This window comes from Anas platyrhynchos, chromosome 1 (genome assembly GCF_047663525.1).
Source record: "Anas platyrhynchos isolate ZD024472 breed Pekin duck chromosome 1, IASCAAS_PekinDuck_T2T, whole genome shotgun sequence".
NCBI lineage: Eukaryota > Metazoa > Chordata > Aves > Anseriformes > Anatidae > Anas > Anas platyrhynchos.
Window position 1 is genome coordinate 127906384 of NC_092587.1, and position 13341 is coordinate 127919724.

At 42.6% G+C, this 13341-nt stretch overlaps 1 protein-coding gene across 5 annotated transcripts in view; it reads right to left on the reverse strand.

Annotated features, from left to right (window-relative positions):
• The window catches only part of REPS2 (RALBP1 associated Eps domain containing 2), a 117501-nt gene that overhangs the window by 33920 nt on the left and 70240 nt on the right, over window positions 1-13341 (reverse strand). For all 5 annotated transcript variants that reach the window (XR_005262566.2, XR_011805230.1, XM_038172938.2 and 2 more), the window contains exon 14: window positions 9381-9445. Coding sequence is in view for 3 of the 5 variants with exons in the window: in XM_038172938.2 (XP_038028866.1) it covers window positions 9381-9445 (65 nt within the window). In the remaining 2 variants the exon portion in view is untranslated. The remainder of the gene's footprint in view (window positions 1-9380; window positions 9446-13341) is intronic.

A 13341-nucleotide genomic window follows, 5' to 3' on the forward strand; every position in this document is an offset into this window, starting at 1 on the left:
GAGTGTGATGACAAGGACATGTGAGAGCCAGCTCTGAATGACCTTCCTTGGACTGGGGGCTCCAGACACCCCCCTAACCTGGCCAGACCGGCAGCTGCTGGTGCTCACACTCTCGTTGGAGTCTATATTAAACCTTGCATCAGAAGCAAGAATACAGCACCTTATTCTACAGCATGGAAAAAAAAATAACAGAGGCTTGGTCTCCTTTCATGTGTAGATAAAATGCAGCTTTCAAAAACTGATGTGTTCAAGCAGCGTAGAAGTAACTAAACAGAGATGTACTCTACAATGTAAATTGCAAATATGAATGAAAATTGAAGTTAGAATAAGATAAATAACCTGCAGGGAAAAAAAGGTGGAAAAAAAAAAAAAAAGCTAAAACTGCTTCAGAAAAACTGATCTTAAAAAGTGGCCTCATTGCAGGAGAACACTGTTTTAACCTGTAGAAAAATGAATGGAGAAAAAAAAGTGAACTTTTTGTTCTAGTGAGAGCAAATATAAATTGGAGTACTGATGCCAAAAGGGTGAGTTTTCAACATTTCCAGCAGTTTGATAAAGCAGTTCCCAAGGACACATCATCTATATTTTTTTTTTCCAGCAGCTGAGTGCTGCGATGTGGCTGTCAGCCTAGCAGCTCTGGCAGCTCCTGGTCTGTAGAGCAGTGGCTGGGCCACCGGGCTGGCACAGGGACTGCAGGCAGGCTGGCGTGCAAAGCTCAGCAGGCAGCAGGGCAGGGGCTGGCTGGAGAAGGCAGATGGTAAAAATAAATACATAAGTACATTTGACCAAAAAATTTAAAAAAGAACTAGTTCTGGGGATGCAGCTCATGCATAATGAATAAAACCAAGTGACTGCCATGTCCCTCAAGTGCCACCTAGTGGCACGTGGAATAGGCCATTTCTGAGTGCTTGGCTTAAAGAAAAACACCAAAAAATAGCTGTCCAAATTATTCAGGGCCTGCAGACTGATCCTGCCCCGTGAGGTGTGCAGACAGCTAGTGCTGGGCAAGGTAAGCCTCGGTGCTTTGGAGTGTCTTGTTTGCTGGTCACGCAGGAAACGTTCCCAGTCCTCGAAGTGATGGGCCTCTGACACAAGTGTCTGAGCATAAAAAAATAGTATTATACTGCTGCAGTGGGTTTTGTTCAGAGACTGACACCACTTAACCCAGGCAGAAGTATTTCGTGTAACTGCAGCTTGCATCGATGCAAAGAAGGTTTGCTGATTCAACAACCCAACAGAGTCCCCTAGGCGAGGTTTGAGATGCTTTACAAATATGTTTGCAAGCTGGTTCCTCCCCACTCACATTTTAAAAGAAAAAGTCCTCCAAGCAGACATGGGAGGTTTCCAACTGCAATACAAGATTTGGGAGCCTGAACTTTCTCCTTGCAGACTGTTAACTCCTGCCTCTCTGACTACCGAGAGAACGGAAGCTTAGTCCTCTGCAGGGAAACAGTCCAGTAATTTTGGACAAAACATGGCACTGACAATGGCATCTGACTCCTGGTTTTTGTTTTGGCAGAGGGATTCTTCACAGATTTCCTCCCCTTCACTGATTTGGACACAGGGTGAAAGCCAGTCCCTGTAGCCTTCTGGTCACAGGTCAAGTGAGACTGGCTCCAGGATACTCCTATCTGAGTTCATTTAAGTGTAAGGAAAAGGTGATCCATCAGGATCAATTAAGGTGGATTCCCTTTATTTTTGTACTGTTTTTATACCATGCTTAATATAGTATTTGGGCAACTCATTTCTCATTCAGAAACACAGCAATAAACTGCCTCCCTCCATCACAGTAACAAACGCCTTAAAGCTTTCCCACATCTTGGAAACTTCTCGCTGTTACATTATTGTTTAAAATTCTTCAGCAGTGCTTTAAATAATTCAGGTTTCTAAAGTCTTGTCTACCCAGAGAGGTTATACTGCTTATTCAATATGGTCTTCCAAGGGAAAATTCAGTTACAATAGGGTGAAGGTGCTCAGATGGAAGTGTCTCATGGCCACAGAATGAAACAAGCTTCTGACATAGGAAGTGTTGATATGGCTGGGTCCACATCCAGGGTTACAGCAGCTGGGTCAAGAAAATCCCGCTCATGTGCACTACCAGCAGCACAAAAGATAATTTCCAGAACATGCCTGAGAATATCTTGATTATGGGAAGAAGAGTATATGATCACAGATAAGAGCAACACCGAGTGTTCTTCCAAATCTCCTGAAGAGCTTCCCTTTGCCAAGACCAACATCCAGATATTAATAGGTGATATCTCCTTTTCCCCCACTCATATATTCCCCCATTCCTGCATCTAAGAAGAGTCTTATCCTCTTCATTCTTCCTAGCAGAAGATAAAAATGGCCAACAAAGTCTCTGTAGAATGGCCTCAGCCAGAGACCAACTGTGGCCTATGACCAATATTGAGCAGTAGGACAGACAATCCCTCATCGTTAGGATAAGTATTAGGAACTGCAAATGCTTACTATCTCGTGGTCTGATCCTGGAGCAGCCACTCATGGTCTTCTAACTGCTCCACGTGACAATACTTAACAGGACCTTTCTAAAAGAATATGTAATGCTCACTTAAGCACTAAGTGCTTTGAAAGAATCAGATGAAAGATTTTCATAACTGTAAAAGAACGCACTACTTTACAACAGATTTTTTTTTTGCTTACATTTCCAGTTCTTTTGATTAGCAATGCTGGATTATATGTAGACTTCACACCCACTTCTCAAGACAATCTGTAACGGGTCTCCCAGAACAGAAAGTCTTCACGGAGCTTTCATATCTCTGTTACCTGAGAGCCTTTTAGCAAGAGTTAAAGTATGTTCAGTCTTCCCCACAATTCAGTCTCATCCACGATTATGCTCCAGGCTAACTTTACACGTGGAAATAGTTCCATTGTAGTCAATAGCACCACTCACAGAAATGAAATTGTCAGTCTGCATTCATTGGAATAGCCCATAATAATTACCTATACAGTGCCACTGCTTAGCTTTGCGAAAAAGCATTGAGAAGAGCTTATCTGTATAAAAAAGTAGGATGCTAAATATGCTTAACGCTCAGTATGCGCCCACTGCAATCTTCTATCATCTCTACGTAAGTTCATTTAAGAGGCATTTTTCCTTTTTCTAAACATTCTTATTTTTGTGCTTAATGGCAATTCCGAAGAAGTCAAGATGTCTCAATTCCAGTTTTTGTGAGTCTAGTCTACCCAACACTGAATCATCAATTCTTTTTATTGCTTGTTACAGAAACTGAAAACGATAAGACAGAGAGAAAACCCATAGGGATGCAAATGCAACAAGCTGCCAGGGTCTCAGCGTGCTGACTGCTTCCTCAGCACTGTGCAGCTCTGAAGTTTTGATAAGCTTTTTCTCTCCCTGAGCTATCTGAGGGCTGGCGATAAGGTTTAGGAAAAAGGCAGTAAATACAAACAAATTGCTGCAGCATTCAGCCCATTCGCCAGGAAAGAATAGGACCCAGATGGAAGCATTAGCAATCTGTTTTAATACTCCACTTCTACAAAACCAGATTACCATAAGCTAGAAAGAGGTATGTGCCTTCCACTACAGATACAGGCACTGGATTCTTGGCTTGTTTTGTTGTTGTTTTTACAATAAATGTTCAAAAATTACTACAACACATTTTAATTAAGATACTTGCCCTGCTTCCGCTCTCCCAGAAACCTCTTTAGAACGGATTTTATGGCATCCATCAACTACTCCCCAAATTCAATTCTGACCGTGCTAGTTTCTGCCACTTCTTAAACCATAATTTACTTTGTCTGCCCGTTTTAGATTTAATATATAATTTTCACGACAGAAGAGGATAATCCGTTTGTATTATATTAAGTGGCAGATGGCAAAGTCTTTCATGTTACAGAAGACTTTCAGTTTTATTATTTAGAGGCTTCTGCAGTACCTAATGCACCGATTATACAACATATGTTAATCTGCGGCCAAAACTGCGAAGATGATCAACCCTCCCAACCATTTTCTTGCACAGCAGTTGTAAATGCAAGCTAAAAGAGTATTCCTTCGGTTTAATATAATATGGTTGCCTGGGAGAATACAATCATATCCACGAATTGCAGGCTGCCAAAAGCAAAATCTTTTTTTTTGTTCTTTCTTTCTTCTATAACAAAAAAGTTCCTTCCCATAAAGGTCCAGGTGTCCCGCCAGCACTTGAAATTCCTCACATAATTTTGCAGTAAGAAGGCACTTCAGCTGGCTGAACATTTTCTCCAAACAACACTGAACCCTCTCACCAAACCCTCTCTCATCCTCCATACAACTCAGGCTTTACCCAGATGCCATACAAAGAGCTAAGACAATACGAGGCAACCTGGGAACCAGCAAGTACGGGGTGTTCCAGTCAAAGAGAGGGGAAAAAAATTCAAGACCCACGGGAGATATACCAAGATCTGCCTGTCAGGATTCCCAATTTTAACTAGGCAAAGTTAGACTTTGGCAGAGGGGAGATGTCAGGGCCAGCTCCCAGCACGGAGCCGGCACGTGGCCATCCCACGCAGGAGAAGGAGAGGTCTCAGCAGGATGGATGGGAGCCTCTCCCCTCCCCACCCCTCGGCCTCGGTGCCGCAGATCAGCATGGGCACGCTTAATTTGCTGTTACAGACACATTTCTTGAACTGGGTCCCAGTTTTCACTTGCAAGTCTTGATGATGAATGGCCAAAGGGCTTGAAGGAATTATGAAGTATCAAGTAACATTTCGAGAGCGGAACATTCGATGTATTAAGAAGAATATTATCTCAGCTTTCCAGCAATGCCAGGTGCTTGTAACTGGGAAGGGTGACCCACCTATCATCCCTCACAGCACTTTGTTTCCGTGATTTCACCAAATCATTAATAACTAACGCTAACGATGGCCATTAAACCGACAGCTCAACTCTGAGCTCATGTAACACAGCAAGATTTTAATCTTCAGAGCTGCAAGGTGATCAGGATACTTCAGTTTGACTATCTTAACAACCACCTACCCACTCCGACTTCACTTGACCACTTTGCCTTAGTCTGTAATTGTTTTCAGAGCCCATCAAAACCGCCAGCATGGAACCAGTGGGGAAAACAGGTTCCAAGGTCTCTAGGAAATAAAAATCCAGCACAAATCAGTGCTAATTTACAAAACCAACAGGCTTAAAATTTAGACTCTGGGAAAAAAAGACTCAGAACATCAGATTTTTCATCCAAGATATACAAGGTTTTCTTCCAGTCCCGCTGTTTTCAAATCCCCTTATATAGCACAAGCAGGATACCCCAATAAAGGACAGGAAGGTACCGAAATAGAGTAACTTAAATAAAGGAGTGTTGATCCAATTGGGCAATGTTGCAGATAGTGAGCTATGTTGGAAAAAATCCTAAACCCATATTTGCTCTTCAGTGTTCATCCATAATTCCTATTAACATAAATATGTCACTAAATCCCCCATAGTAAGCAGCAGCAGTAAACGGCTTCTGTAGGCTTAAAAGCCAACGGTAAAAACTATTATTTTGTTTTCCATTAAAGAAAATAATAATAGAGGCTCACACGAGATGTGCATGCACATGTTCGGTCCCAGCTCAGCTCCGGTGGAATGTTATTCATGAGCACCCAAAGTTATTTCCTGTTTGACATTTGTGTCACTGAAAACCAGCCATGTGTGCTGCTGGCTTCCTACCACAATTCTTAGCACCTCTAAAAGTTACACTGATTTTGTGTGTACACCCTGGATCAGCACAGAAGTTCTGGGACCACTGTTACTTCATTTCTCTTTGATGAGTTGTGTTTAACTGATGACTTGCGTTCCATTAAGTTGGGAACGCAGGATCAGGTCCAGGGCCACTGAATCCAGTCCTCTACAAGCCCAGAAAAAAAAAAAAAAAAAATATATATATATATATATATATATATATACACACACACTGGATATTTCAACAAGCTGTAGGTTGTCTGGTTTACATACTATCATCTGGGGAGTCCAAAACCCCTGAAAATTTGTGCCTCAAAAAAACAAGAGCAGAAAAGCCATAACTGTGGCATGCCATGTGAAGTGAACAAGAGAGGTATAAGGACATTGCCAGTGTTTGAAGGCTGTTCAATAGCTTGCAGCATATTGTTTATAATCTGAAGATGAAGGAAAACTGATACAAATAAAATTATTCTGAAAACCAAGCAGCTACTACAGATTTGCTAAGTGTAAAACATGCTACTAGGGATTACAGAAGGTGTCAGTTAAGTTACACACAGGCACATACACAGTAGTAAAAGGAAAACACTTCAGAATAACATATTAACCAAAACAAAGCTCTAGCCTTTATATGAGCCTGCTTCCATACAGTCTTTCCAATTCCAAGTGCCCTTCACAGAATTTAGGCAAAACCTGAATTATTTTTTTTTCCCCAATAGAAAAGCAATATGAATTGAGGATTCTAATAAAGCGTTTCATACCACATTTCACAACATCTTACTGGAAACCTCACTTCAAAACAGCTTGCAGAGCAGAGAGATATGAGTTGGAATTTGAATTAGAGGATCATAAATCAGGTATAATGATCTGTTGCAGTACCTCTCCACACTACGTAAACTTGCCTTTTACCCATCTTTATTTATTAAACTTATTCAGTCACCTCAGGGACTTCAGATGAAATACTTCTCCTTTAAAGAAATGCCTGGTGAATGGTCTGAGGATAACCCGGGTATAGTTTCTGGACTGATGCAGATGTAAGTCTACAAAATGCTGACTTGGGCAGTGAAGAAAAATACAGAGGAGATGGATTTACCACAGCCTTTTAGTGACCATCAAGAAGAAGGAAACACATAATCAATCCACCAACCTTCGCAGCTGGTGTAGAGGTAAGAACAGCCATAGCTGCACCTGTAAAGGTGTCTGCCTACTAAAGATGTGAAACAGCATGGGCTGGCAGCAGCAATCCAGACCAGTGAAGCTAGCCCCACGGCTATTTCCCTGTGAACTGGTCAATTTATCACAGGATCACAAGTTTGGAGCCTCTCACAGTAAGTTTGTGTACCCACTGAGCTACAGAGTCAGTGCCACATCAATAGTATCTCTAAGCTTCTGCTTGTGATCCTCTCTCCCAGTGACCCAGCCCTTCTCCCCCATTATTTAGCTGCCTGTGCTGTAGAGGCAGAGTTGGATGTGGTCATAATTTAAGAAGGTTTTGATCCAACTGGAGACATTTGGCATGCTGTGACTAACCAGTGTTTCAGTAACTTGCTGAGCTTGATGACCTTGGAGGGTGTGACAGGAAAAATAATGCCTTCTGAAAAGTTGACACAAATTCTACTAAAAGCGACAACAACCTTTGACCAAAGTCAAGACACCATTTCTCTATCGCTATTGATTAAGCTCACAGGAAGACTCCTGCTCCATTGAAATGTACTACCTATCCTTTGGTACCTCTCTTTTATGCACCTTGGCTTTTGCATCCCGTGAGCCCTTTAATCTTGCTCTGAAGAGCCAACAGGTCCATGCTGCTCCTCAATCATCCATACAAAACTGTAGTCCTCAGAAGAAATTGTTTCCCACTCCTCTTCCATCAACTGGTTTCCAAACCTGAGCCAAACCAACCACAGCACAAGCATAGATAAATGGTGCACAGCCCCTGAAGTATGTGGGCCTTGCTTCATTTCCAAGCTATATTTATCATTGGCAGTACTTAGCTGCAGGCATATAATAAAACGTTAAGGCAATAAAATAGGATTTTCAATGACACTGTTGAAAAATAAGTTGAGATGGAAATTTGAGAAGAGTTTGGTAGATTCAGAAACAGGAAAAGCTGAATGCGTCATTTCAGCATCATGGTTTTTCTTCAGATTTTGATCCTGTTTTGAAAGCAGATTTTCCCTCCTACTTCATGCTCTTTAAACCAAGGGCCCCACTGGACTAACGTAATCCATATGCTTACTATTGCTTACATGCTATTCGTAAGGGTCAGCTAAACTGAATTATGACCCCACCACACATACTTTCCTACTTTCTATTACTTGTGTCGCAGAAAGGAATGTTTAGAGATAAATAAAGCAGAATGTAACAAACAAGAAGTTTATTACTTTTTCAAGAACTGGCTTTATGTATATTTTTGCTGGGTCAAAACAAGAATCTTTTGAGGAGATATTTGATTATGTACCCTTTTTAATCATCAGAAATGAGTAAAGGTAAGTGATGCATGTAAGCAAAGCACCAGCTATATATTAAATAATGCCTAGACATATAAACCACTCTAATCAATTAATCATTTATTCAGAAAACAGACTTTCGTATTGGAGAGAAGTAGATCGAGAAAGGTCCTATACCACAGATGACACAGTGTAGGATACAAGCAGCTCAGGATGCTCTCCAGGGAATACCAGACAAAGCAGAAATGTGATGGGTGCACTGAGGAGCACGTCGTATTAGCAGTATGGCTATGCCACACTGTCTTGGGGGAAGCATGCAAGTCCAAACCAGAGCATCCTACAGTCCTCCAGACAAACACCAGCTGTGCTCAGCTAAAAGGGGCTAGGGTGAGGAAGAGAGTAACGAGCTGCTGGTACAGCTGGGGGTAGCAGCAAGGCCTTTATCATTTCCATCATAAGCTCAGTGCAGCAGGAGGTGTTCACCAGCAGCCTTGTGTGAGTAGTTCCAAAACTCAAGTGATGACTGTTTCTGGCCCAGAGAAAGTGCCTTGCCAAGTTTTTATGTGTAATGGGCTGTTAGCTCCCCCGTGGCCCTGTCTTCTATTAAACACCTCACCTAAAGGAGTAATATGTGAAGCAGACTGCTGCCTAAGACTTCACAGAGCCAACAACATCACACTGCCTAAAATATGAAGCAGTATCTGGATGCAGACACGCACAAGTTCACCAGTTTGCATCGGGCTGTGATTGTGTGACGCTCTAAATGCAAACACACAAAAATCATCTAGAAAGGAAAACGAAATGCACCGGTAATGGTTTCAAACTTAATAACGTAACTGGCAGGGGACTGAATTCCTTTCAGCATTGTTTTCCAAACCCATGGGTGAAGCATACTCTTGCATGCTATAGCTCCCTTAACAGATGCCCTCCGAGCATTTGATGCTTGAGAAGCAAATAGCAGGTATCAAGCCCATGCCTTTCAGGCATCAAGCTCTTATTAGGAGACCAGCCTTACTAGCTTTCAATTTACAGCTTTGTCTAGTGGGTGCATGTCAGCTCCACTACAAAGAGATTTAATTAGCCTGTAATTTGACTCTACAACACGCTGGCTAGACAGACCGATGAAGGACATGTACGGAACTGCAGAGCAAACTGTGGAGTTGCGCTAACTTGGAAGCAAGAACGGCTATGATGTCCACGCCAGCAACACAACTAAGCACATAACGCACAGCAAAATGCTCAAACTTTGTCCATACCTGAGATACAGAAGGTCGAGGGGGCAGTGCAGGTGGTGGTGGGGGCAGCCAGCCAGACCTCACAGCTGAACAGGGAGAAAGAAAAACAAACACATTCACTTAATTACAAATAAAACCAGAGTTTATTTCCATGATAATTCGTTGTGATGAGGCAGTATTCAACATTTTAATAACAGAAACCATACTTGATCTTTATTGAGCAAACCCTGTTTGAAATAACTTTCTCCAGTGCTTACCATTCCATAAAATGAGCAGTGATTTAATTGCTGTAAAAAACCACAATGTTATGATAAAAAGCAGAGATGGAAGCCAGTCAGCCACAAAAGCTGTAGCTAAAGCAATCCAATTCTAGTTAAGAACAGAAAGAGCACATACTTATCCTTAGTACTTTGTTCTCTGTCCTTAACATCACTGCCTTTTTTAAAAAGTAGTGCTTAGCATTTAATATAGATATTAGAGTTCACAGAATCACGGAATAGTTTGGGTTGGCAGAGTCCTTAAAGATCCCCTGGTTCCAACCCCCCTGCCATGGGCAGGGACACCTCCCCCCAGCCCAGGCTGCCCAAAGCCCCATCCAGCCTGGCCTTGAGCACCTCCAGGGATGGGGCATCCACAGCTTCTCTGGGCAGCCTGTGCCAAGGCCTCACCACCATCATATTAAAGAATTTCTTGATTATATCCAATCTAAATCTACCCTCTTTTAGTTTACAGTCATTACTCCTTGTTCTATCTCTACCAACCCTACTAAAGAGTCTCTCCCCAACTTCTTATAAGCCCCCTTTACTTATTGGAAGTCCACAATAAGGTCTTCCTGGAGCCTTCTCTTCTCCAGGCTGAACAACCCCAGCTCTCAGCCTTTCTTTGTAGGAGAGGTGTTTCAGCCCTCTGATCATTTTTACGGCCCTCAGTTCACTCCAGATACCACACACTACACAACAGAGCACAGCCTGTAAAGAAAAAATCTGCCATGGAATTAGAAATACAAAAGCCTAAACAAACCCCCCAAAAATCACTTACTTTATGTGTTGTATCTGCATGTTATTACTCACTGGTGGTATTTTGGAGGGAAGAAGAGAAATAAAGGGACGAAGACAAACCCTAATAGTCAGTTCAGGCCTCTTTAGCATAACATAATTTCATCTTTTATCTTGAGCTAGCATAAAGGGAGGGTAACAATCACATAGGTCCAGCTGCTATACTTCTCCATTTCTTTAAAATATCTAAACCCAATCTTGGGACACAACTGCAGGACAGATGAGGTTTTCCAAAGACAGCTGCAGAGGAGAGGAGGGCAAGGCTAACACAGAGACATCACCAAGGACTGATGGGACTCCTTAGGTGGGTTACCCTCCCTCGGTTCCTGTGGCATTGAGTGCTGAGCACTTGTACTGCTGAAGAGATGAGATAGTCCATCTTGCACTGCTGGTTATCTGTATAGCCCCCAAAATGCAATATTAAACTTAGAAATGCCTTTTACCACAATAATGCTAAGCAAGCAATTACATTTATACACTTTTTATTCCTATGCATATTTTAGAAAGCCACAAAGACCATTATGTGCCTTGTTACAGCTTAGCCATTTACATATTTTATACACCAAGCCTAAAAATCTCTTCATGGTTGAAAATTCAAAGACAAAAAATATTAACCATTAAGTCAGCGACATGAGAGTAAAAACGTGTGGGTGAAATTAATGGGAACAGTCACACTGACTATATACAGCTCCAAAGAGGCTTATTTTATGTTGTTTTTTACATCTTCTGTATCATCATCTCTTGAATCAGAATGAAGCCTAGTATCACTGCAGACAATGCCAAAGAGCAGACAATTAAAACCCAGCCTAGGTTAAGGGAGCCATTAACATACCTACAGGCATAAGAGAAATCTGAAAAAAAAAATATATTTGAGTGATTGCAATCCTCTCCCCTGTGTTAATTAGCTCCATTTATAAGGTCACTGCAATACTAGCATGGTGTCCTCTCCACAACACTCTCCATCTTTTCCATGCAACTGGTCTTCAGAGTTGAACAGTGGACTATGAAGGCTTCCCTTCTACAAATTTCAGAGTGTTATTTCATTTGTCTGAGCACTGGCTTTGGCAATTACAGCTAATAACAACACTTGAAAACACAATCTAACTCAAACACAAGTGCTCCATAGGTCACTCAGCTGCATGCTTTAATAGTAGACAAGTATGTGTACTCAGTGAGATACGTTTATCTTTGGGAAGCCTTGGGAGAGCCTCGCTGCAATGCTCGCTGGAAATATCTGGGGGCACCTCACCTTCCTGCCACCACCAGTGGCTGTCGCTGCGAGATCATCTGTGCTTGCCCAACAGCTCCAGTGTCGTGGCTGTGGCCAGGAGCATGAGCCATGCAGACCTCCTGCTGAGTCTGAGCATGATGCCATGGAGTGTGCTGCAGCCACGAGCGTGAGGATCTGAAAGGCAAAGCCCCAGGCACCGACCCCAGCTGCTGCTCTGGCCCTGGCGCACGTACGCAGCCCCCACCAGAGCCCATCTTTTCATATTTGCTGGCTTATGCTTCAGCAGGCCCTCAAAAGCAGTACTACAGGAGCTGTGTCCATCGAGAAATGGCCCAAATGTCAGCACTGCTCTAGAGATACAGCACCTATTGTCCTGCTCCCCAGCTCTTCCAACTCACTGGTACACCTAGAAAAGCAGCAGGGAATTCTTTATGCAGAAAGATGCTGGTTTAGCTGGAAAAGCACATCCTGATGTGGTTGCAAAGCCCCACGCTATGAAGCTCCAAGACTCCTGGGATTTGCTCCCAACAAAATTCCAGAGGGAAAAATCTTGTTTTCCTGTAAGATGGTCAAAATTAAAAAAAAAAAATCTTCTTCAGCTTTCAAAATAGGACATACATTAATTTAGCATTAGAGAAGTTTGATGCTTACACCACGAGATTTGACCCAGTTTCCTCTTTTTAATCCTGCAAATTCTAACTTAAGCTACTCATGAAATATTCATAAAATTCCTGCTGTTGCAGAACATCTTTGGCCTGTTGTTAGAAGGAAATCATGCTTATGTGAGCACAATTGCTAGACAAGACCAAGTTGGTTGACTTTTGGGGACTAATAGCAACTTATAAAGAAAAAAAAAAGTCACTTTTTCCCCACAGGGCAATGAAAAAAAAAGAATAACTGACAGATGATACAGGCTTCAGCCTTCTCTGGTATCACTACTCGAAAAAAGGGGCAATATTCAGAGACACTCATACATTTTTATGTGTACCAGCAGGTGACTTGTACTATTAGGCTACTTTATAATGCCTCCCCTCCTGGGAGACCGTCCCACACAGACTGGTTCTTGCTGTTAGTGGTGGTACCACAATAGCTTTGAAAGCAAAAATAAATACAGGGGGAGGTCTGTTCCCAAAATGAAAGCAAAGTGATGTGGGATTGAGCAGCAAACAGCCAGATGTCACATTTTGAGGTGCATGCCCCAGAGCTTGGGTAAGCTGCACACCATCGCTCTTTGAAGACTTCTTCACACGTTGCACAAAAGCAGAGAGAACTGGGGGGATGTGGGCACACACAAAAGGACCACAGGGTAAGATGGGGTAATTTCCCTTCATACAGTTATCCACGCTTGGTTTGTTGCTGTCCTTATGTATTGCCCTACAACTTACACCAGGAAAACGTGGTAATCCTTCCTTTCAGCTGCTCTGAAAGCAGCAGGGCCCCCACAGCAGCTGTGCTCCCCGTGCCAATTCCACCAGCAGTGATGGGATCCAAAAGGCCTGGAAGCTGCAAGCGAGATGCACAAGCCCTGTTTCCCCAGGTTTCTGAAACGCCTCCTTGCATCAAACAGAATGAGCAATGACAGAAAAGCAGGGAATTGTGCTGGGTGAGCACACCACTCAGAGGTGTAGGGAGCGAGGGATACCCAGAGGTTTTCCTCGCTGAAGGATGGGCATTCACAGTCCCAGTTCTTGCACCG